General features: G+C 40.9%; 1 protein-coding gene across 3 annotated transcripts in view; it reads left to right on the top strand.

The window, feature by feature from the left end:
* Window positions 1-23058, top strand: part of Slc22a15 (solute carrier family 22 member 15) — a 70949-nt gene that overhangs the window by 993 nt on the left and 46898 nt on the right. For 2 of the 3 annotated variants that reach the window (XR_002397974.2, XM_087213306.1), the window contains exons 2-4: window positions 4866-5069; window positions 5738-6484; window positions 13062-13274. Coding sequence is in view for 2 of the 3 variants with exons in the window: in XM_087213306.1 (XP_087069432.1) it covers window positions 6332-6484; window positions 13062-13274 (366 nt within the window). In the remaining variant the exon portion in view is untranslated. The remainder of the gene's footprint in view (window positions 1-4865; window positions 5070-5737; window positions 6485-13061; window positions 13275-23058) is intronic. The other variant, XM_004853796.3, reaches the window with a different exon arrangement.

Raw genomic sequence — 23058 nt, forward strand, 5'->3', positions numbered from 1 at the left:
AGGCCTGCTGCAGCTCATGCCAACTTTCCCCGGGTCTGAGGAGCTTCCGGCTCCAGGGTCTTTCGATGATGGAGTTTATTTCTGCCTTCTGCTAGGTCATTTAGCCGTCCAGGGAGCTTTGGATTTAGACCTTTATAAATCAAATAGTGCCATCCACAATGTATGGTTAACTGTGTGGAATCTCTTCTTTGTATAAAATTCCCAGAACCTACTTGCAGCACAACTTAAAAATGTGGGTTCCGTATACTAAAGGTCACTACAGGTCCACTTTGCTGGGCAGATTTACTCCTCCACCGATTTAAAGGGACCATTCTACATCAGTTGCTTCTCTCATTATTTTGAAAGTATTGCATTCAAAGTCCTTTGTTCCCGTCTCCCGTTATACATAGTACACGAGCCTCCCTCATTTCTTTCATGCATGCGTTGAATGAGTGTGTGACATACACTTAGAACTGGGTTGCAGTAGTGAACAGATCCCGGTTCCTGTTCTCAGGAGGCTTGTATTCTAGTGGCAGTGCGGTAGTTAACATGTGGTGATAGATAATCTAGGAAAGTACAGGGTGGTGGTGGGTAGGACCATCCATTTTCAAGCTGTCTAAACCTTGCATAAGGCAGTGGCTCCACAGGAAGACTGGGGTGGTGGTGGTAAAGGTTAACATAGATTCTCTTTTCCCCATTTAAGTATTTGAAAATTCAGTTGATTTCATCACCGGCCATAAAAATGGGCTGATATGATACAGTTCTTACTCTTAACTGAGTAACTTTTCAGCTCATAAATAATGTAGTATTCTGAAGTTCTTTTGGCTCATTGTTTTAGGTTTAAATGCACTTTCTCCATGGAGGAAAAATATTCATGCTAAATCATAAGAATATTAAATATGGGGAAAATAGAATTGTAATTATGTTGTCTGATCTTCATTTATAATGGTTTCTTGTTCTCTAACCTAGAACTCCAGGAACATAGAGCCTTTCTGAATAATCCCCTCTCACCACCGCCCAATTCCCACTTGCACTTCCTGTGTTATCATGTTCTTGCTTGTCTGGTCAGAGTATCTACTGACTTGGAATAAGTTTGTCTTGAGTGGAGTATGGTATTGACAAGGCTGGTGCTCTGGGAAGGACCTGTTAGGTTTCCCCACTTGCTTTTGTTTATTGTTGACTCATGTGGTTTGAGTTTGCTACCAAAGCCTATGACAGGCTTGTTCCCTAAACTTTGGCTGACGTATGATCAATATTCCAGCAAGGACCAGGTCTCAGAGTGTTATTGGTAATATGTGGCCACTTTTCTCATAGTTGTGGCTGGGGAGGTGTCCACTGCAGAACCAAGGAGGAGTCCAGGCAGGAGTGACCCTTTCCCAGCTAGGACTCACCGGTCCCGTTGAGCTGCATGATGTGGGTGGTTGTAGAGATCTCCTGAATATGAGAATGGAGTTCCCCAAAGACCGCCCCACTGCGTCTGGTTGGAAATATTTTGGGTTTGGGGCAGCTGGTCTGTGAAGTGGGAGTGCTGGGCGACCCGTCACATGGCTGTATGAGGGATGATAGGGACAATTTCATGTTTCTTGGGGTTCTTTCCCTAACAGAGGAAAAGTAAAAGGCCCCTTTCACACAGTTGGCTTAAATGGAAAGTTAGATTGTTTGCTTTTATTTACATCAAGGGGCTTTTCTTACCATTGTCCAGGGAAGGCACGGAACACTTGCACAGTGGTGCTGCTAGAGAAGGAGCCCTTGCTTCAGCCTTTTCTGTACCTGAGGTTTGGTGATGATTAACCTCAGGCCAGAGGCCCAGGACTAGAGGGACCGAGTTGAAATCTTTGTAGACCCTTCTGTTTTCCTCCTTCAGGACCACTGGTATTATTTAAAAAGTATTTTAACTTTCTTTACTTCCAGTATATCCAGATTCCAACTACGAGAATGAAATCACATATCAAAGCCAACTCTGAAGATCTCAGGTTAACTGATTTTTTGAATTACCAATTCAGTCACATAGCTCATCGAAGAGTTGCTTCACTGTCCGTTTTCTTTGCTAGGAAACTTGCCTTCACACTCTTTGCAAACACAATTTTGAAGCTCTGTAGTGTTCAGTTTTCATATATATAAAGAATAGATGAGGATTTTGTCAGTTTCTCTTTAGGAGGATAGGATGCAAATGCCCTGATGACAAAGCTATGTGGTTTTAATGTACATAAAAGAAAGTTAAAGAGAAAAGATTGCTTTATGTAAAAATGGTTGACTTATGAATAAGCAATAAGATTTACAATTTTACAGTTATAAAAATTCTTACCATCAAAATGTATTTGCCTTCCCCAAGGTCAGAGTTATTCATGGTACTGTATTTAAATATGAATAATTCCATTTAGTTTATTACTCTTGGTCTTTTCCAGTGGTATTTTATGGTTCATGCCTGGTGTCACTGTTTGTGAACACACATGCTTGTTTGCTAGCCTGTCTGGAGCTGGCAGGTTGGAAGAAAATTCTTGTTTCTTGCTTCTATTAGACGTAAGACAAAAATGTACCCTCCTTCTTTTTTTTTTTTGTTACCGGGGATCAAACTTGGGTCCTTGCGCTTACGCAGCAGGTGGCGAAACCACTGAGCTAAATCCCCGGCTCTCCTTCTTTATTTGAATCAGTGGCTCCAAAACTTTCATTTTGCTGAACTTGTTGTATAATTTGCACAGAATTTAGTGCATCCATTAACCAACAGGAACTTGTAACCTGTGACAAGCATTAGTTTCACCAGCAAATTTGGGATGCAGTGCTGTGAACTTCCTGTTGAGGTACAGTATCCTTGTATCCAAGAAGGCATTATTGATATGTAAATGCTGGATAACCCCAACCTCATTTTTCAAGTCCTAGAACTACCAAAGCATGCATGTTATCCATGCAATAAATACCTCTTCATGGCATTTATGAAAGTGGCTTATTTTGCAGAACAAGTAACTATCATAGTCAACATGTGAAAAGGTATTTACCTTAGGTGATCATCAGGGACAGGTGTACTAAAATGACTGTAAAATACCATTTCACACTTATTCTATTAGCAAACATTAAAAGCCCAACAGTACAAGTCTGATAAAAATGAGAAATAGGAAACTATCTTATTTAGAGAACAATTAAACATCATCAAGTTAATTTAAAACCCAGCAGTGAACTCCTGGGTACACAGCCCATGGTGTATCTTGGACCTATGTGTAAGGATATAATAATTATAGCACTGCTTGTAATAACAAAAATTAGAAAATACCTAAATGACTTTTAAAAGCGAACAGGTAACGTGTAGTATAAATTTGGTAGAATCTAACAACCAAAATGAGAGAAAAAGATCTGTTTATAAGTACATAGATGAATCTCCAAACCTTATGTTCAGTGAAAAAAGGAAGCATGATAAATACAATATACATTTTAACATTGAAATATTAAATGTTCTCAATAAAAATTTTAAAAACACATAAAACAATACTATATTTGGTTTGTGAGTGTGTATTAACAATTTAGAAGTATGAACGCATGAAGTGGAAAGTTCAGCACCTGATTCAGGAGGCTGATTGCCTCTTGGGCAGGAAGGAAAAGAATGGGCTTTGGGTGGGATACAAAAGAGGTCTGTAATATTGTATTTTTAAAATTTGAAGCCAATATGATAAAATTTAATATTTTATTCTTATTTTCTTAAGTTTGCTTTTCCAAGCCAAAAAATTGGTAAAGACGAGAAGATGTATCTTATCTGGAGGGCACACTACAGTTTGCCCAGGAAGAACAATGGTTCATGCTTTTTGGTTGATATTCCTTTAATCAGTGATGGCTGTGGGTTGTGGTCATTTAACACCATATACGGTAGAGTGGGGTAGAGTGTGTTTTGTGCAAGGTGCTTTATTAAACTTTGGCCAGAACACTGTCCTAGCTTACCTCTCTCCATGCTGTATTTGTCACCCTCACTCTCCCTCCACCAGGGATTCATAGGAAGATTGCCTTTTGATAAAGTATGGCTGCAAAGATAGCTGGATTTCCTAAACTCCTTACCATAAGGTCAGTGAAGACCTTATTGCATGACAGCCATTAAGATCAGCCCACAGCACCATCAGAGGCTCAGCTGGGATGAGAACTTATGGCATTGACCAGAGCTTCTCTATGATGACTCCCAGCCATGTGACCAGCTACCAGGGTTCTCTGCGCGTCTGAACAAGTTTCTGCTACTCGCAGTTTAGCTTGGTCGACCTGAGGCACTAGCCTGGATCGTGGGTCTGTTAGGAGTTTATGATGAACTGGAGAATGTTTGTATTCCGTCGCCAGTTACCTGGGAAGGACCCTCCAGGTCTGGAGACCAAAGCCACACTTGTCCTTAGAAAGTTACTGTCTTCAGGCAGACACTGCCCCCTGGTGTAAAGCAGGGGAAGTCGTAAATCTGGTTTTCCAGGGAGGTTGTGGAGCTAGTGTTAGAGGCCTCTAGCAGGTGTGGAGGCCCCTTTGGGCCTGGAACTTCTCAGGAATTGGAGTGTCCTTTGGAAAACAGGTCTCCTGAGACTTGTGCAGCACCCCGAGCCCCGGCAGCATGTACCCGGGCAGAGAAGGTATTACCTCCCCTGACGGCACAAAAGAAATCATTACAGTTATGAAAACAGGCCAGGTGAACAGGGCAGAAAAAGTGCTAGACTTGGGTGGAGCATACTCTGCCGCAAGATGGATGAGTGCACTTAGGCAGCTGGCTCCTCAGCCTTTATTGTGCCCTTGGAAATGGCTGGATCATGAAAGTTTAACTCATTTTGCAAGATTGGAGTTTCTTAAAGTTGCTCAGTACCCGTAGTTCCTTGCATAATTACTTGACTTGGAGGTTTTCCCAATACTCACTTGGTTCCTCACTGCGGTTAAAGGGGGACTTCGAGGGAAGAGGTCACCAAATCCGATGACCCACACAGCTGGACCGTCTCCTTGCTGATTTCCGTGACCAAATGCTCAAACCAAGCCATGTCATATGGCACTCCACAGAGAGTGTATGGTAATTGTAGGAAAAAGAGAAAATAAAAGGGAAAAAGTCACCAGCGCTTCCATCACCCAGAAATAAAACACGTTCACAGGTTAGTATTTAGCCTCTCAGACTTTTTTGTTATGTAAACATGCACATTCATCTTTTTTATCACCTGATTTTTGTCTCTTATTATTTATTATTATTATTTGTCCCTTAATATTTTGAGTGCCTTGATGCACTCATAAATGAACAACCTCGTAGTTTTTAATAGCTATGCCACTTTTCTCAAGCTCAAATTTCTGACTCCTCTTGTCTTTCTCCTCTGATACTTACTGTCTCCACTTCATGGATAAAATAGAAATTATTTGGTATAAGATTTTGAAATCCTGGCCGGGGATTTAGCTCAGTGGTTTCGCCGCCTGCTGCGCAAGCACAAGGACCCGAGTTCGATCCCCGGTACCAAAAAAAAAAAAAAAAAATTTCAAAATCCTTTCCTTTTACTTAAAAATTAATTTTTACCCTCACCTATCATGGTTTTCCAAGGAGAAATTCTTTCTCTGTCAAAGTCCATGTGCAAGAGGAAGATGTTTTTCTACCTCTCTCCAAAGATATCACTAAGCTTTGTCCTTGAGTCCATGTTTTTCCATCAGATATTTTTTAATCCTGTCTCATTCTGCATTGTCAAAGAATAGTCTGCATGGCAGAGTTAGCTGCTATTTGAAAACTTGTTTTAAATAGCATTAACTCATACATTGAGAGAATTATTCCTTTGTTCAGGTCTTTAATCCGTATGCTTACCTGAGGAGAAAAATCTTATTTGATGCTAGAACTTCTCAAAACATTCTCAGATATTTCTGTTTTAACAAAGAAAAAGAACCAGAACCGAAGAATGAAAGATGACACAGACTTCAAAAGGAAACATTACCTAATAACTACTCTATTTCATTGTATTTATTATTCATTTTCTTTTAAAATTTCTTTTTAAATTATGAAGCATTTCCAATGAAAAATACAGAGAATAATGTCACAAATACACATGTCCCTACTTCCAGATTTAATAAATACTAATATTTTGCCATATTTGTTTGTGGTTGTGTCGGTCATAGTTCAGCCAGAGAGGAAGGAAGCAGAACTCCTGATATGGAAAAATGTGTGTGTGTGTGTGTGTTATTACATATGTGGCTGATGAATTAAGTATCATAGAAATTGGATGGCCCTCTTGTGGGAACTGAGTCAGCAGTCCCTGTAAGGCTACTGTCCTCGAGTGTGACGCTGGACCTGGAAGTCTGCAGGGCAGGCTGTTGGGCAGGAAGGAAACAATGTGGACCCATCTGAGCTGAATCCGAGTCATTCTCCCTATCTCCAACCTGGATGAAGCAGGTGTCTTTCATCATATTCTTAAATCTGCGCCCCGCCAAGGAGTCAGAGCAGCTGAAGGAGCCAGAGGAGGGAGAAGCAGTTGGGGATCCAGCTGCTGTGCCACACCCGTGGGTGAGCCAGCCAGTGAACGGCAGTGTACGAGAGGTACAGCTGTGCTTTCACTTTCGCTACCCTTAAAATCTTGCCTGCAAATACCTCTTGGGACCCACTTTGAATAAAAAGCATGCTAGTCAACACTTGGCTTTGTGACAGTGTGGGTCTCTGTTTGTTCTGTTTTGTTTTTCGAGTCAAGGTCTAGCTATGTAGTCCAGGCTGGCCTTGAACTCACCATCTCCTGCCTCAGCCTCTTGAGTGCTGGAATTACAGTCAGTTACCACCACACCAGCTACACTGTATTTATTTTTAATAATACTCATCTGCCAAGTGATATTGGTGTTGATATCACATTTTATTTTTATGTCAATTTACTTGAGTTAAATTATTTGAATTGACTTAAAAGAAGACTCTTGCACGGATATTCAGATGACTAAAGCTGAGTGAGACCTGTAATACTTCACAGGACCCTAAAAATATGTTCTTGATGCTCTCGATTCTGGTTGGGCTATTGCTTTTGCCAAATAATTCCTTCTCCTGAGTGTTGTTTTAATTAACTCCCTGGCAGTCTTTCAATGTTCAAGTACAACATTCACAACTTTTTCCTGATTCCCTTAGGTGAAATTCACATCTTCTTTCTATGTTCTCTCATGAATGTCATTTCTATGGCTCACATAGCTTTCATTACAACCTGCCTTGTATTTATAGCTTTGGATATATTTGTTATCCTCACCTGAGTGTATGTTTCTTGAGGAGAAGGAAAAGAGGACTTATCCATTTTTGTTATCACCTGAGGTGCATGATATAATGTACTGCAACAACGAGCCGGTGCTTGCTAAATTGTTTTAAAAATTAAACTGAAATAACAGAAGGAGGGTCAGGTGATAACATTCCCAGTTTACTTGAGAGAGAGAGAAAACGTTTCAGATAAAATAATTTGTCCAAAGTCTTAATTAATTGTAGGAACGAAAACAACATTCCAGAATTATTGGTTAAGTCATCTTTATTTTAACCACACCGTTCTTTAAGGAGTTAATTTCAAAAGTACATATGATAGGCCATTATGTATTCATGTGTTTTGGAGGAAGTATATTTGTTTCATACAGTACATGACAAGTCATTAGAAAATTAGGATTGAACTCCATCTACACAAATAATGATACAAAGCAACATTTTCCCAGTAAATAATACAGCCAACCATTGTATCCATTGTTAAGGAGACTGGTCTAGAGTAGTTCACTGAAGCCTTTTGAAAGATGGCTGAGCTTGAGCTGAACTTGGAAGTTTGATTTTAGAGAGAAAGAGGGAGGTCATTCCAGGTGGACAAAGTGTAGAGAAGGACTGACCTCTTCTCTCCTTACTGCACAGCGTGGCCCAGACCAGCAGCAACGTGGGAGCTGATTAGAAAAGCACAATCTCAGCCTCTTACCCAGCCCTAGTCTCAGAGTCTGCCCACTGATTTGGGGAAGCGCTGATATACACTGCCTGCAGCACACAGCACAATCTGTTAGAACCAGGGAAGCATCCCATGTAACCCTCAAGACAGGGTAGGATAGTTAGCATGAGTGAGTTAGAAAAAGATGTACCGTTAGCATCCAGTTTTATTGGAACAAGGCATGAAGTTCAGAGAGGTTTGATTTTCTTCAGGTTTCACTAGACCTGAAGTTCAGACTCAGGTACAGACTCACATGCTTTTCACACCACACAATGAGTCAAGTCATACTTGGGGAATTGAGTAGGCCAGTGCACAAGGCTTGAATGTGGATAAGTTAGCAATTGGACCACATGAAATTTATATTTTCTCTATTAATACGTTTTGTCCAGAAGAGTTTCGTGAGGAGTTTTGGGGAAGCTGATCTGGAGGCATGATGTAGATAGATTGGAACAGGGACGAGAAGGTACTTACTTACAGGTACCAGTTATCTAGAACGTTTAAGAGCATTTTAAATTCTATACATAAATTACATAGGTGCTATCAGTAAGTGTGCTCTTTTAGTTACTTTTTTGTGTTGCTGGAACAAAGTAGCGACACCTACAAGTTAATGGAGGAAACCTTTATTTTAACTCGGTTTGTAGGGGTTTCAGTCCATAAGGCTGCCTCCAAGGCAGGGCAGCATGGAGGGGAGAAATGGTTCATGGCAGAGTATGCAAGAGCAAGCAAGCAGCAGCAGCCTGCTTTCCATCTTTTCCTTTAAAGTCCATCTAGGCTACATGTCTATTGACTGGTGACACTCACACTAGTGAGACTTCTGACTTGAGTAAATCCATTCAGCCATGCCCAGAACTATGCCAATCCAACTAGGGGACTAATCCAGATATCACACATGCTTAATCCATATTCACACACCCTAGATCCAGCTGCCTCCTAAAAGCCCCACCTATGAGCACACGAGGCTTTGGAAGGACATCAAGATAAAAGCCATAACATCAGCCAACCTTGAATGCCCCCTTTGTGCTGGGTACTGTGCTCATGGTCCTGCCTTTGTGATTGAGGTCTTGCTGCTACATGAGATAACTATGTCCTAAGTAAACAAAAGACTCACAGTAAGGACAATAAAATCATCTTTGATGTCTCTCCCTTACTTCCCCTGAAAAAGGTTCTGGTCCCACAGTTAAGTGGCTCCCATTCTCATCCTGGTTTTGCTATTAGTGTTACACAAAACCTTGAATGAGTCACTTAATTGCTCCGTATCTCATTTATCTTATTTACAGAATAAACATCATACTTAACCATGACTTCACAGTGCAAGATGTTATGATGATATAATTTGTAGAACACATTATGAAAGCTTATAATGATGTTAATATGCAATTACTTTTAGTACTTCACTTTCTGAAACTTTCAAAATTCCAATCCTCTCGTGCATTTTAGTCACTTTTCAAATTATAATTACATTGAAAGGGAGAGGGGAAAAAAAACCTTCAGCCATCTGTGGCACTTGTTCACCTTCCCTGGAGGTAGAGCCAGAAGATAATGATTTTTTTGAAATGTTCTTAGTCCTACTTAGAAAGAGAATGGATGGTGGTTTCTCATTGTGGCTTTAAAGCCCATCCACTGATGGTGCAATTTCATTAGACAAAACATGGGTGGATGTGTTTGTGGAAGTGGTAGAGTGTTAGTGGAGAAAAGAATGGGAGGATGTTTTTGTTCATGAGAAGAAGGGACAGGATGTGTGAGGTACGTAATACTGTCAGAGCCAAAGGTGGTGAACGAAGGAAAACCTCCCCCATGTTCTGTGTGTAGGTGGTGCATCCCCTGGCTAGTTAAGGGCTAAGCCAGTCTTTGACTACCTGTGACCACATGCCCTGTGTATGTGGCTCAGGTATGGTGGACCTAATAGTAACCTGCATGCAGAGTTTAAGCCTTGGCTCTCTGACCTAATCTCACAGTGCCCATTGCATAGTATTTATCACCCGGTGTAATTGCTGCTGATCTATTTTGTCTCCCTCATGGCCAGCAAAACTGAGCAAGACCATAGACTTAAGGTTTTGTTGAGACTGGCATTGCACAGAAGAGTTGCAAGTTTCTGACCTTTCTGTGGCCTTGTGTATTCTGTTGAGGACCGTGTGTGTATGTGTGTGTGTGTGTGTGTGTGTGTGTGTACAGTTGTGCATTAGGTGGGCTAGGAAGACATTGTGCAGGGCAGGAGAAGGACAGAAAAAACGGAAAATGTGGAAAATCTCCCTGCAGATGGCTAAGAATGGAACTGGTTAATACTGATTAATAGGGATAATTCTGATAAACTGGGTTTCACTGTCCACTTTATTATGAAGAAAGGTATATGTCAGCATCAATTCTTCATTTTTAAGAACTCTCTGTAAATTGTAGTGTTTAGCTAGAATGGTGGCCTTCATAATGAAACATGACTCAGATTAAAGGACCCTTTGAAACATTCCCCCTTTTACTTAAAACATTGCATATCCTAGAACGATTAAGATAAAAATACAACATGTTCATCTACACTCAACAGGAACTGGGACTACTAATTGTACATGGTCAGCACTGCAGAAGCATGTGCTGTTGTTATTAGTGTTCCGCCCTTGCCACTTTCTTATTCATTCCTTAGTCTAGCGTGTAGGCCCAGGGCATTTGCTTTGGAAGCCAAAGGTGAATAGACATACATATGCAGCATTACTTTCTAGTAATACAGGCTCTAGAAAGTTTATACGGAGCTTTGTGGGTGAGCAGAAGCAGGAAAAGATGTCTGGAGGGCTGTAGAGGAAGGCAGATGGCAAAGAAGGCTGTATCTGCACTTGCATCTCCTCAGATAGGCAAAGTTCAAATTTTCATTGCAGGAGAAGGTGCCTGGCACATCGAGTGAGTGGCATGCACAGAGGTAGAAAGAGCACAGGTAGAGAGAATATGTGCCTAGTTTTCTTTGCCTGATTAAAAACTATTCATTCAGCAAAATGTATATTTTGAGTCATCTCAGAAAAGAGTTCTCTTGCCCCATGTTTTCTGTGTCTTTATACCCATCAATTAAATTCCAGAAGATTGTAATCAGGGAGGGCAGTCACTCAACAGAGGGAAATGACTTTGTAATTATCGCTACTGCTCAATGTGTAATCTATCTGTTCTTGTAATTATTAAGGTTTTTATTTTTATAAACTTATTGCCTCCTATTCTAAAACATTCTTAATTGTATGCAAATAGGGGCCAGGAAGCATGTAAACCAGGGAACATGTTTTCTTTTGCATCTTATAATAAATCACCGCACATACTGGCCTCTGGCAGCTTTGCATGTCTCCAGAGGCCCCCAGTCAATCGACTCAAAATAGGTTGGGACTGCCTTGTATCCTCTCAGCCTTAGGGAGGGGAAAATCACATCCTGGGTTTTACATTAGCTTTCTGTTATGACGCATACAATGTCACGACTCCTTTTCTCTTTCCTTGACAGTAATTCCATCATCTAGTGATGATAAATTACTCTGCCTCTGGGTTTTTCGCTTACCCGCTTTGCTGAATATGCCCCTGCAGAATGGTGTGGAAGGAGCTCCCACTGGAACTCTCTGCAACCTGGAGAGGAAGCTGTTGAGGAGCTGCTTCAATGTGATGTGCCTCAGTCAGCTCATCCACCCAGTGGGCACATTATCACAGGCTGTAGAGAAGCTGCATGCTTTGTAATTTTTAGACATTTACTATGTTTTTCTCAAGTTCAAAGTTAACAAGGATAGTTTCTTAAAGTAAGATTGTTTCCCTCTGGAGCAGTCTAATTATGCACTTTTCTTAATGCATGGTAAAGTTGAAATAATCTTCCAACAATGAGAACTAAATAAATGGAAAACCCTATCATTCAGTGGCTGCATGAGGCTTGACAGCCTGTAAACCCAGTCATGAGTGCCTGGAGAGCCTAGAACCATCAGTGACAAATGACAAATGTATTTGATAAGTATTTCTAAAATGAATAGGTGGAATATTTGTTCTACGGTGGAGGACAACTATAGTTAAATTAAACCAAGTTTTAAAAAGTATAGCTATAGCTAAGTGGATGCACATTGAGGCGATACTCTTAAGTGAAATAAATAGGACACACATGTGTAAATACCGAATAGTTTCTCTAGTGTGAGAAACTGAAAGTGTAAATAAGGACTAAGAGGTATAATAGATAATGTGAAATAGGAAGGAAAGGGGCAAAGGGGAAGGGGAAGTGGGAGGCGTCGGGGAAGGGGAAGTGGGAGGCATAGGGAAAAGGAAAGAAGGGAATGGAATTAATATGAGAAAATGAAAAAATGGAAACAAAGTCTTTGAAAATAGGGAAGGATGGAGAGGTTGAAGGGAGGGCAGGGGAATGGGGAAAAAATAAGAATCAAGGTGGATTATGTAAAGGTGCAAATTTCCAATGATGAACGTCATTTTATTGTGTACCTAAAATATACCAATAAAACTAATTTTAAAAATTCAACATAAAAAATGGGCTAATGGGCCAGGAATTTAGCTCAGTGGTTCTGCCGCCTGCTTCGAAAGCACAAGGTCTCGAGTTTGATCCCTGGTACAAAAAAAGAGAGTATACCTAATGGTTGTGAAATAAACATTTGTACCTGGAATTTTCAACTTCTTTAAATCTTATGAATTGTATGCCCTATTTTGGTATCTACTCAAGTACATATTAAGTTTAATTGCTTTCATATATCTATAGGATATTTAATACATTTAATATATTTTCTATTTTTTTGAGACAGCAAACTGTGTCACCATCAGTCTTAGGTAGGTTACAAGTCCAAGGCCAGGGAACTCCTGGCCCCTTGTGTGACTGCTGACGTGAGCTGAAGATGCAGTGTGGAGGAGGAAATAACTGGAATGTTAGTCTTTTTAAATCAGAGCCGATAATATGTCCCTGGCCTCCAGCGTCAAACCACAGAGGTAGTCTTTAGTCTCAGATCGATCTGAGACATGGAAGGAAAACTCTCATAAAGGATTCCACAGGTGGACTGCTGTGGCTGGTCCTGCTTACCAGAGGGTGGGAACCTTCCTCCACCATGTTTCTGCTTGGTTTCTTCTGAGGCTCATCACTGTAGCTTATCTAAACTCCAAAGCAAGAAACAGACCTTGCAAGGGTTGCGGACTTCCTGAGCTTTCCACATACACAGGTGGAGCCTGCAGTGTCTACTTGTGTGTTTGCTCTTGCAGCTCTACGTAGCCACAGAGGCCATCCTCATTGCCCTGATCGGAGCCACACCATCCTACCACTGGGACTTGGCTGATCTCCTGACCAACCAGAGCCACAGCAACCAGTCAGCTGGCAAAGACCAGGCGTTTGGGGACTGGCTCCTGACAGCCAACGGTAGTGAGATCCACAAGCATGTGCATTTCAGCGGCAGCTTCACCTCCATCGCCTCTGAGGTAACCCGAGCCATGCTCATTGCTAAAATATTATTTCTCCTTGCCTGGATAGAACCACTCTTTTTCTTTTGTTGATTTAAGTTTTAGCCACTTTTTCAAATAACTTTCTTGTAGATTTAAGAGTTAAAGGTTTTCATGTATTAAAGAAGACTATCCTAAAAAAACCTTCTTTTTCCTTCTTACTACACCAGGGAGAAATTAGTTAGATGGAATAAGATATAAACTCCAAAAGAGTCTGTAGTGTCCTTTTAAAGTCCAAAGAAGCCCACTGTGTCATTTTTAAAAAGTGAATTAAAACTTTCATGTCTCTTTATTATATATGCAAATGTTGCCAAAGTAAAGTGAGAGAAATGTAATAACTCATCTGTAACGCCCATGGTTCATTTTTTTAATCCAGTCCTTTGTGAGGACCACGTAGGGAACCTTGACTGTATGGTACAAGGTGCAAATGGTTCCTCTTCCTGCTTTTAAGGGGGCTTTGCTGGCCAAAGAGAAGGCTGTGCTCCTAAGCTGGCCAGTGACAAAGAGCCCTACACTGAGGGCAGACAGTCTGGTGAGAAACAGCCCTGAATAGAGGTGCAGGAGAGCACTGGCGCTGGTTGTTAAAATGCTGAAATACTCCTGTTCCTTTGCCTGCTCCTCCTGAGCTGCCCACATCCCTGTCACTACCCTGGCCCTGCTCTTGGACCCTGTGGTCCAGTTCATTAATAGGTTAAACACCTGGAGCAGCAGAAAACCCTGGGAGCCTTCCCAGGCCCCTGTTCTGATTGCTGTGCCAATCAATGGCCTCTCCCCAAATGCCTTCAACCACTCCCCTGCAGGATGCCAGAGTCCCGCGGATGCCCAAACCGCCTGCTTTCTGCAGATCCAGGCCTGGAGAGTGCCCTCTCTGGTGTGCATGTGTGTCTGCACCATGGCTCCAGCCAGCCTTCCCTATCCTTGGAGTTTTGACTTGCTGCCCTTTGGGTGGAGCCTGCTAAACACAGGGGAGACCTGCTGAGGGTGGTATTTGCTTGGCCTTCAGGAGTAGCCCGCCTTGGAAGGGATAATTACTACTTTAACTTCTTAGGCAACTACAAAGCATTTCTAACCAGAACCTGGCCCTCAGAAACCTCCAGTGATTCCCCCACTGCACACAGGACACAGTAGAGACCCCAAGGCCCTTCACACTTCACAGCTTGATCATGGCACTCTTTTCTAGCCCCTCTCAGCACTTCAGCCTTCCTCACCCCTTCCCCAAGAATATTCGCTGTTTCTCACACATGCACTGGACTCTCAACCTAAACCTGTTACCCAGGGCAGGAAGGTCCTTGCTGCTCACTCAGTTTCCTCCCGTGAAATCCTAACCTACCCTTTAAGACCCACGTTCAGGGTCATCTTCCTTGAGAAACCCACTCCCCAGGGCCGGGGATTTAGCTCAGTGGTTCCATCACCTGCCTCACAAGCTCAAGGACCCGAGTTCGATCCCTGGTACCAAAATAAAAAAAAAAAAAGAACAAAAAAAACCCACTCCCCAGAAGTAAAGATTTTCTGCTTGAGTAACATTTTGTTTGCACTCATGTTACTTTTGTGTTTGTTTCAACTCCATTTTTTAAAAAAGGTCTTTGAGGTCAGAAATCATGTTTTGGTCATACTTGTATCTCCATGATCTGGCAACAACAATAACTGTAACCACCACCCACCCATTAAAATAACAAGTAGCACTGTTGAATACTATGAGATATGATTAAAAATGTGATGAATGTTATTTTTTAAATTTATTATAGTAAAAGACATTGCCATTAGTCCCCCTTGCTTCTGCCACTTTCTGAAGTAGTTCTGGAAGTCCACTTTTGTGAGTGTCTTATGAGGTGTGATGAGAAATGCAGTAAATGGTGCTGCCAGGTGCCAGCCAATGGAAAGGCTTGTAAAAGTATGGTGTGTCCTTGTCCAGCTTATTCACAGGATCTGGCACCATGCAACTTCTGACTGTTCCCCAAAGTCAAAATGAATGTGGAAGGTCAACGTTTTGAAACAATGCAGGGCATCAGGGCAGGCAGGACAGCACAACTAAAGACAAAGAAGAGGACTTACAGAACTGTTTCACAAAGTGGCAAGAATGATGGGATAAGTGTGTTCAAAGTGAGGGGGATTTTGTGTGGGATGGATGGCAATGGAGTGTTTATTTATCTATTTTTATTAGCACATGTTTGCAGTGTGTAATGATTATATTTCTCATGTGGAGTTTGGTACACATACGTAACACATCTTAATTCTTCTTTTTATTTTCTTCATCTCCTATTCTTTCCCTCCAATCCTTGGTCCCCTTCTCATTTACAGAAGCTCTATTTTCATCATTTTTTCCCTTCAATTCTTTTTATCCCATCCCCTTTCCCTCCTTCCTGTACCCCCTCCCTCCATATCTTGTTCCCCCAACCCCTTCCTCAAGTCAAGAAAGTCTCACATTCCAGTATTTTTGAGGGTTTTTTAAAACCATGAATGTGTGTTGAATTTTGTCAGATATATTTTCTATACCAATTGTGATTTTTTTCTTCCATACATTCCAATATAGATTATACTGATTGATTTTCAAATATCAAAGCCTTTTATTGTATATTTCTTTTCATATATTGATGAATTCTATTTGCTAATATTCTGTTGAAGATTTTTGCTTCTGTGTTTGTGAAGGGTTTTGACTTGCAGCTTCTATTTTGTACTATTTTTATCTGGTTTTCATGTCAGGACAATACTAGCTTCCTAAAATGAATTAGGAAGTGTTCCTTTTGTATTTGCTGGAAGAAATTGTATAGAATTGGAGTTAATTCTTTAAACCTTTTTGTGATTCTCTGGTGAAATCATCTAGGCCTATAGATTTCTAAGTGAGGAGTCTGAAAATAACAAACTTAATTTCTTTAATAGTGTAGGACTACGAATGAGTTGTGGTATTTTGTGCTTTTTAAGGAATTGGCCCATTTCATCTAAACTATCAAACTTATGTGTATAGAATTCCTTATAATGTTTCCTTATCCTCTTGATGTCTGCATGTCTGAAATGACACTTCTTTTATCACTTGATAGTGATAATGTGTATCTTTTGTCTTAATTTCTATAATCATTATATAGGTTTGTCAATGTTACTGGTTTTTAAAAAAGAATCAGCATTGTTATTTTGTTTCATTGCTTTTTCTCTATTATTTTTCTATCTTCAATTTTGTTGACTTGAGCTCTTTAATATGTCCTTCATTCTGCTTTCTTTGGAGTCCTTCCCCTGACCCTTCCCTTTTCTTCTGTTTTTTATGTTTTAGTGGTGGTAGCTTACATCATTGATCAGAATGTTCCTCTTGGCAAAATAAGTATTTTGGTGCCATAAAATTTCCTCTTAGGACTGCTCTAACTGTCTTCCACACATCTTGATATATTTTCATTTTCATTTAGCTCAGTGTAGTTTTTTTTTTTTTTCTTACAACTTTCTCTTTGACCCATGGATTATTGAAGTACATTGTTTGGTTTCTTAGTGTTTGGAGGTTTTCCAGTTAGCTTTCTGTTGTTGACTTCTAGCTTGATTCCACTGTAGTATGATAATATGATTTCCATTCTTATTAATTTATTTAGGTTTCTTTTATGGTCCAAGATATGGTCTCTCTTGATTAGGCTCTATTGGCACTTGAATCTAGTGTATACTGTTGCTGTTGGATAGAATGTTTTATGAATATTTATAAATATTGAATGTTCATATCCTGTTTGTTGATGTTATTGTTGAGTTCTTCTACATTCTTGCTGATTTTCTAACTGTTATATAGATTGTTGAAAGAGAAGTGTTTATGCCTTCAACTACACTTACCAGAGTTGTCAGTTTCTCCTTTCACTTTTCTGAAGCTCTGCCTTATAATGTTGTTTTCCACGCCTGGTTATTTTCTTGTGTGAAGTGTTCTTTATCCCATATTTGATGTAGCCAATCCTGCTTTCTATGATTAGTGGTAGCATATGTTTTCCTCCTTTTACTTTCAACTTACCTGTCATTTCATTGCATGTGAGTTTAGTTACCTGTTGGCACTGTATGGTTGAGTCAGGTGTTTAAATCCACTCTGCCAATCTCTGTTTTTATTTGTTATATTTATATTTTACATTTAATGTAATTATTTATATGTAAGAGCTTACAGTATCGATATGATTGTTATATTTTCTGTTCTGTTCTTTTTTCTCTTATAATTTTCCTGCCTTCTATGGATGAATTGAATGTTTTTTAGCATTCCGTTTTTATTTGTCTGTGAGGTTTTTTTACTGTACCTGTCTGTACAGCTTTTTAGTGATCACTATGGCATTATATTATATATGCATAATTTATTATAGTTTACTGATGCTAACAGTTTGAGAGACATATAGAAACTATATCATTTTATATCTCTTTATCTTCTCCGGTTTATACTTGTCTTAAGTATTTTTCTGTGTGCCTTTAGAGCCCATTACACAGTGTTATAATTTAACATATAAAACATAGCTGGGAGAAGGAAAATGTGTTGTCCTTACCCACAGTTTCCCTTAGCCATTGTGTCAGGGTAGTTCTGCTAGTGATGTTTTCCTTCATTTGAGAAACCTTAATTTCATTTTTACTCCAGTTTTCACAGGTTTTTAGATTCTTGATAGCCATTCCACTTCCTTTTTCCTCTATGAATTCTGGTGAACAATCTGCTGTTACGTGAATTTTTTCCCCCGTGGGTAGGACATCATTTCTCTCTTGCTGCTTTCAAGATGTTCTCATTTTTTATTCTTAGTCTTTAGAAATTAGACTATGGTGTTTCTTGGTGAAGGTTTCTTTGGGGTTCCTACTGTTTGCTGAGATTCTTAAATCTGCAAGTTTAGATTGGGAAATTTTGTGCTATTATTTATTTAATCACATTTTTAACCCTGCTGTCTTTCTCCTTCTCTTGAAGAACTCCAATGACAGTAGTTCTTTTATTATAGGATCACAGATCTCTGAAGCTTTGTTCCTTTTTTAAGCTTGTTTTTTCTTTGTCTTCTGATTGGGTATTTTCTATGTTCTATCTTCAAGTTTACTTCAAGTTCTACTTTCTTTTTTTTGGTACCAGGGATCAAACTCGGGGCAGGCAACGAAACCACTGAGCTAAATCCCCGGCCCTTCAAGTTCTCCTTTCAAGCTTGCTGATTCTGTTCAAATTTACTGCTTCGATTTTTTTGTCGTGCTCATCTGTCGTATATCTTAGTTCTAAAATTTCTATCTTGTTCTTTTCTGACATCTTCTCCTTCTTTGCCAGGATTTTTATTTATTTATTTTTACCTTTTGCTGAGTGTTTTTATTTCATCATTTGTTTTAAACATTTTGTAAGTACACATCAAAGCACTTTTATGATGGTAGGCTTAACATCTTTGTTAGATAATTCTCACATCTCTGTCATTTCAGTGATTTTTTTTCCACACATGTAGTTTGAGATTTTCCCAGTTGTTGATATGGAAATTATTTTTAATTGAAATCTGCCCATTTGTGGCATTACATTACAAGATTCTGGGTCTTACTTAAGCCTTTTGTTTTTGCTGGCTTTCTGTGATACTGCCCTGGCACAGAAAAAAGGGAAGGAGTTGCTTGTCACTCTCAGGAAGTGGAGGAAATCGAGTCTCTCGGGTGGTCGACACCAACTCTGACGGGGCAGGACCCTCATCACCACTCAGTGCTTGGCAGGCAGGCATGAAAGTGCTGGCTTCCTGCCTGGCACTGTCCGGGGTGGAGCTGGGGCAGCTCGTCACTGCCTGGCCAGTGTGGAAGCCTGGGTTCTCCACTCTGCCTTTGCTTGAATGGACGGAGTTGAAATCATCATTTTGTGTGTGTGGTGATTGGCTGTAAAGCAACTCTTAGCCAAGAATGTTCCACTTGTTAGGCTGCCCCTCCTTGGCCTTTGGCTGAAGATAGCAAGTTATATCAGGGCCTCTTTTGTATGATTGTCTTGGCATTTCTGACTCATTGGCTTTTCCAGCACCTGGTCTTGGCTATGGGAAGTAACAGAGACTAGGGAACTCACCTCTGTCTCATTCCTTGGGTCCCAGGGTCCCAATCTGGTCTTATTTCAACCTTTCAGAATTCTCATGTTTGTTTCATATATAATCTTAGGTTTTCAGTAGCAGCTAATGGGAAAAATAGGGAAAATATGCCTCTTCTGTCCTCTGGGTAGTGGATGCCTTCCTATGTCCTCCTTTTGATTGTCTTTCTTTTTTTTCACTTCAAAGATTTCTGGAATAACAAGATATCCCAAGTTCAACTTCCGGTTTCCTGCCCCAGCTATGGCATCAGTCACTGATCCAGGAAGCCCTGGTTCCATTTAGTATCCCACGAAGATTTTCAAATGGCTGAGAGAAAGGCCTACTCTCTAATAAATGCATTACAATATTATAATAAAATGAATCTCAGACCACATTTTGCTATACATATATACATTTATTACTTAATTCTTATCATCAAGAAGCAAACAGGAAACTGTCTTGAAGGATTGAGAAGTCCTAGCTCTTTCGTCTCCTTGGTGTGCTGGATACTGTGATAGTGATGATAGATCACTAGAAGGAATTTCCAATTTCCATAGGCAGGGTATGGATACCATTCTCCTTTCTTCTCCTTGCCACCGTCAGGTAGACAGAAGCTTCCAAAGTTTGTATTGGTCAGGACCACAGAAGAGTTTTAGCCTAGGGCATCACCATAGGTTATAAGTACACCTCACACTGGATAGTCTTACAGGTTGCAAGGGTAGAGAATGGCTACAAAATACATTGAGCTCACCTGTGTGTTTTGAGTGGCTTTAATTTCACAGCAGTAGCCCATTTTGATAACAGTGCTAGTCAGTAGGCCATGGTTAGTAGAGAATAAGCAAAACGCCCATTATTGATAGAGACAATGATGATTACAGAAGCCCTTGCAGTGGCTCCCTCTGGAGCTAGGCTTTGTGAAGAGCAGGCCAGGTGTGGCTGCGGGACAGTGCAGTCTCCCTTAGCATGCTCCTGGTATGGGGTCCAGTCCCAACCTAGGAACCATTGTGCAGAATGTCCCACAGTGTGTGCTTAATACTTTAAAGTATATTAGTTAACTCAACAACACTCTGCTTTACCACAGCAGGCACACAACACATTTTAATGGAAATGAATGAAGTTCATATTAATGAAATCCATAACTAGGGACCTTTCTAGATATTACAGAAGAATATTATCATTAACAAGTGTTCACTGAGAAACTACTGCTTGTCTCATTCCAGAAAAGGCTCCATAGGAGGAGAAGAGCTGTTAGACCCTATGCTTCAGAACAGCAGGACTGGGTAACCTGTCTCACCATGTCTCTTGTGTAGGCATTGGGAGACTCACCATAAATGGAGCTCAGTGTCTGAATGTGGAGGGAAGGGAGAATCAGTCAAGGGATTCCCAGTGAGCTACTGCCCCTACGGTAGAGTTGGTAGATACAGGAGGAATGGAATTAAATGACTTCCTTGGTGAGTGCTGAAGATCTTGAAAGTAGCTCAGAGAACCACAAAATAAAAGGTTAAGAGGGGTCTCACCTTTCTACACGTGATAAAGCTACAGTGCTTGTCTTCCTGTCACCTGCCTGTTGCCCCTCTGGGAATATCTGTGAGTCTCTGTCTCCCCAGCCTTCTGTCTTGGTCAGTGTCTATCTGTGTGTTGTCTCCTTCCTCTCTTCCCTCCCTTTCTTCTTCCTCTTCTTCCTGCTCCCTGTCTCTGTCATTTAATCTTTGTGTCTATTTTTGTCTGTTCTCTCTCCCCGCCATCCCTTCCTCTGACATTTCTGACTCTGTTTTTGTCTGTCTCTCTGTTTGTGTCTCTTGCTTTCTCTTTCCCACCCTCCCTTCCTCTTCCTGTGTTATTCCTCTGTCCCTTTTGCCTTCCTACCCACATTTACCCGCTGAGACACACACCCGCATGTGTGCATGTGCACCCAGTTGTATATGCCATTATCCATCTTGATTATAGGGTGACAAATAGATGGTATTTTATTCCCATGGCATAGATGTGCACGTTATGTTCCCCGTCCTTATCAGAGCAGCACTTATCCACCTGCAGAGGTGCACCAAGGTACAGCACATATTACCCGTGCAGATAGTGTCCAGCAGATGCTCCCAGGTGTGTGGAGAACTGCAGGTGAGGGTGGGGTGGGCTGCCCTTCTGCACAGCTGGATGATATCAGTGCACTGCCCTCCATGGACCCTTCGGGATGCTCTTGGGGGCCCCTGAGGGCATGATTTAGAGTGGATTACCTTTGGAGCACCTCACAGGCTGAGCCATGTAGATTCATGATGCTGTGCAAGGGTGGCTGTGGCCTGTCCTCTCTGTTGATGCAGAAGTGCCAGTGTCACTGCAGGCCACTGCTAGGCCAGAACTCAGTCCCCACAAGCTCCTCAGCTGTGATGAGACCATGCCATTTTTTTTAAAGAACAGAAGCCTTTAGTTTTAAATGATATCTTACATGGCTTATCAGTATTTTAAAAAGCTAGTAACTATCAGTGTGAAGGGACAGATGACATAATGAGAAAAAATCTTTGCCAGCTTCTCTTCCAACAGAGGATTAACATATTAAGAGTTCAAAAAACTTAATACCAAAAATATCAAATTGCGGCGAGGACTTAGCTCAGTGGTTCCGCCACCTGCCTCAAAAGTGCAAGGACCCAAGTTCGATCCCCAGTACCAAAAAAAAAGTCAAATAACCCAATCAATAAGTGGGCAAATGAGTTGAACAGACACTTCTCAAAAGAAGAAATACAAATGGTCAATAAGTATGTGAAAAATATTCAACATCTTCTTTCACTAGGGAAATGTAACTCAGAAGTACACTGAGATTTCATCTCATCTCTCAGAATGGCTATCAGCAAGAACACAAAAACAATAAATGTTGAGGTTGTGGGAAAAGGTGCACTTCTATGCTGCTGGTGGGAATGTAAGTTAGTACAGCCACAACGGAAATCAGTATAGAGTTTCCTCAAAAAAACTAAAAATAGAGCTACCATTGGATCCAGCTATACCACTCTTTGGTATAAACCTGGAGGAGTTAAAGTCAGCATACTATACCCATGTTTGTGGGAGTGCTATTCACTATTACTAAGATACAGAACCAGCCTAGGTGCCCACTGATAGATAAGTGAATAATGAAAATGCAGTATATATACATAATGGAGTATCACTCAGTTGTAAAGAACAAAATTTCATCATTTACAGGAAAAGGGATGGATCTGGACATAGCGTTGAGTAAAATAAGCTACACTCAGAAAGACAAATATCACATGTTCTCCTTAATATGTGGAATGTAAAAAAGATGACAAAGTAGAAGGAAGACTTATCCGACAAGAGGAAGAGAGTAAGAGGAGGTGGGTGTTGTCAAAGAGAGTAATGAGGGAGATGGATATGATTAAAGTATACACATTGAGACCCAATATTTTGTAAAATTAATAGGCACTAATAAAAAGACCCAAAAAACCATAGAGCTAGGTCTTTTGCTATAATTACTGAGGAGAGTCAGGGTCTAGCCCAGGCCACTCTGCCCCTGCTGCCCTTGGAGAGCCCCGGATGTGGAGCCCTGGATGCACTTGCCTGGAGATGGGAGCAAAGAGCTCACAGCGCTTGGACCACATCTCCCTTGGCAGTGAAGTGACAGGAAGGACCAGGCAGAGGTGTGCATCGGTGGGAACCTGCAGGAGGCAAGCACGCACCATGACCCTAGAGAGATTGTGGTGCAGACACATTGGGCTCAAAACCACATAAGGCCAATAACTTCCCGCTGCTGGTCACCTCTCCAGAGTGCCTTTGAC

Source organism: Heterocephalus glaber, unplaced genomic scaffold (assembly GCF_053883595.1).
Source record: "Heterocephalus glaber isolate CG9 unplaced genomic scaffold, H.glaber_assembly_v1.0 deba00001442, whole genome shotgun sequence".
Lineage (NCBI taxonomy): Eukaryota > Metazoa > Chordata > Mammalia > Rodentia > Bathyergidae > Heterocephalus > Heterocephalus glaber.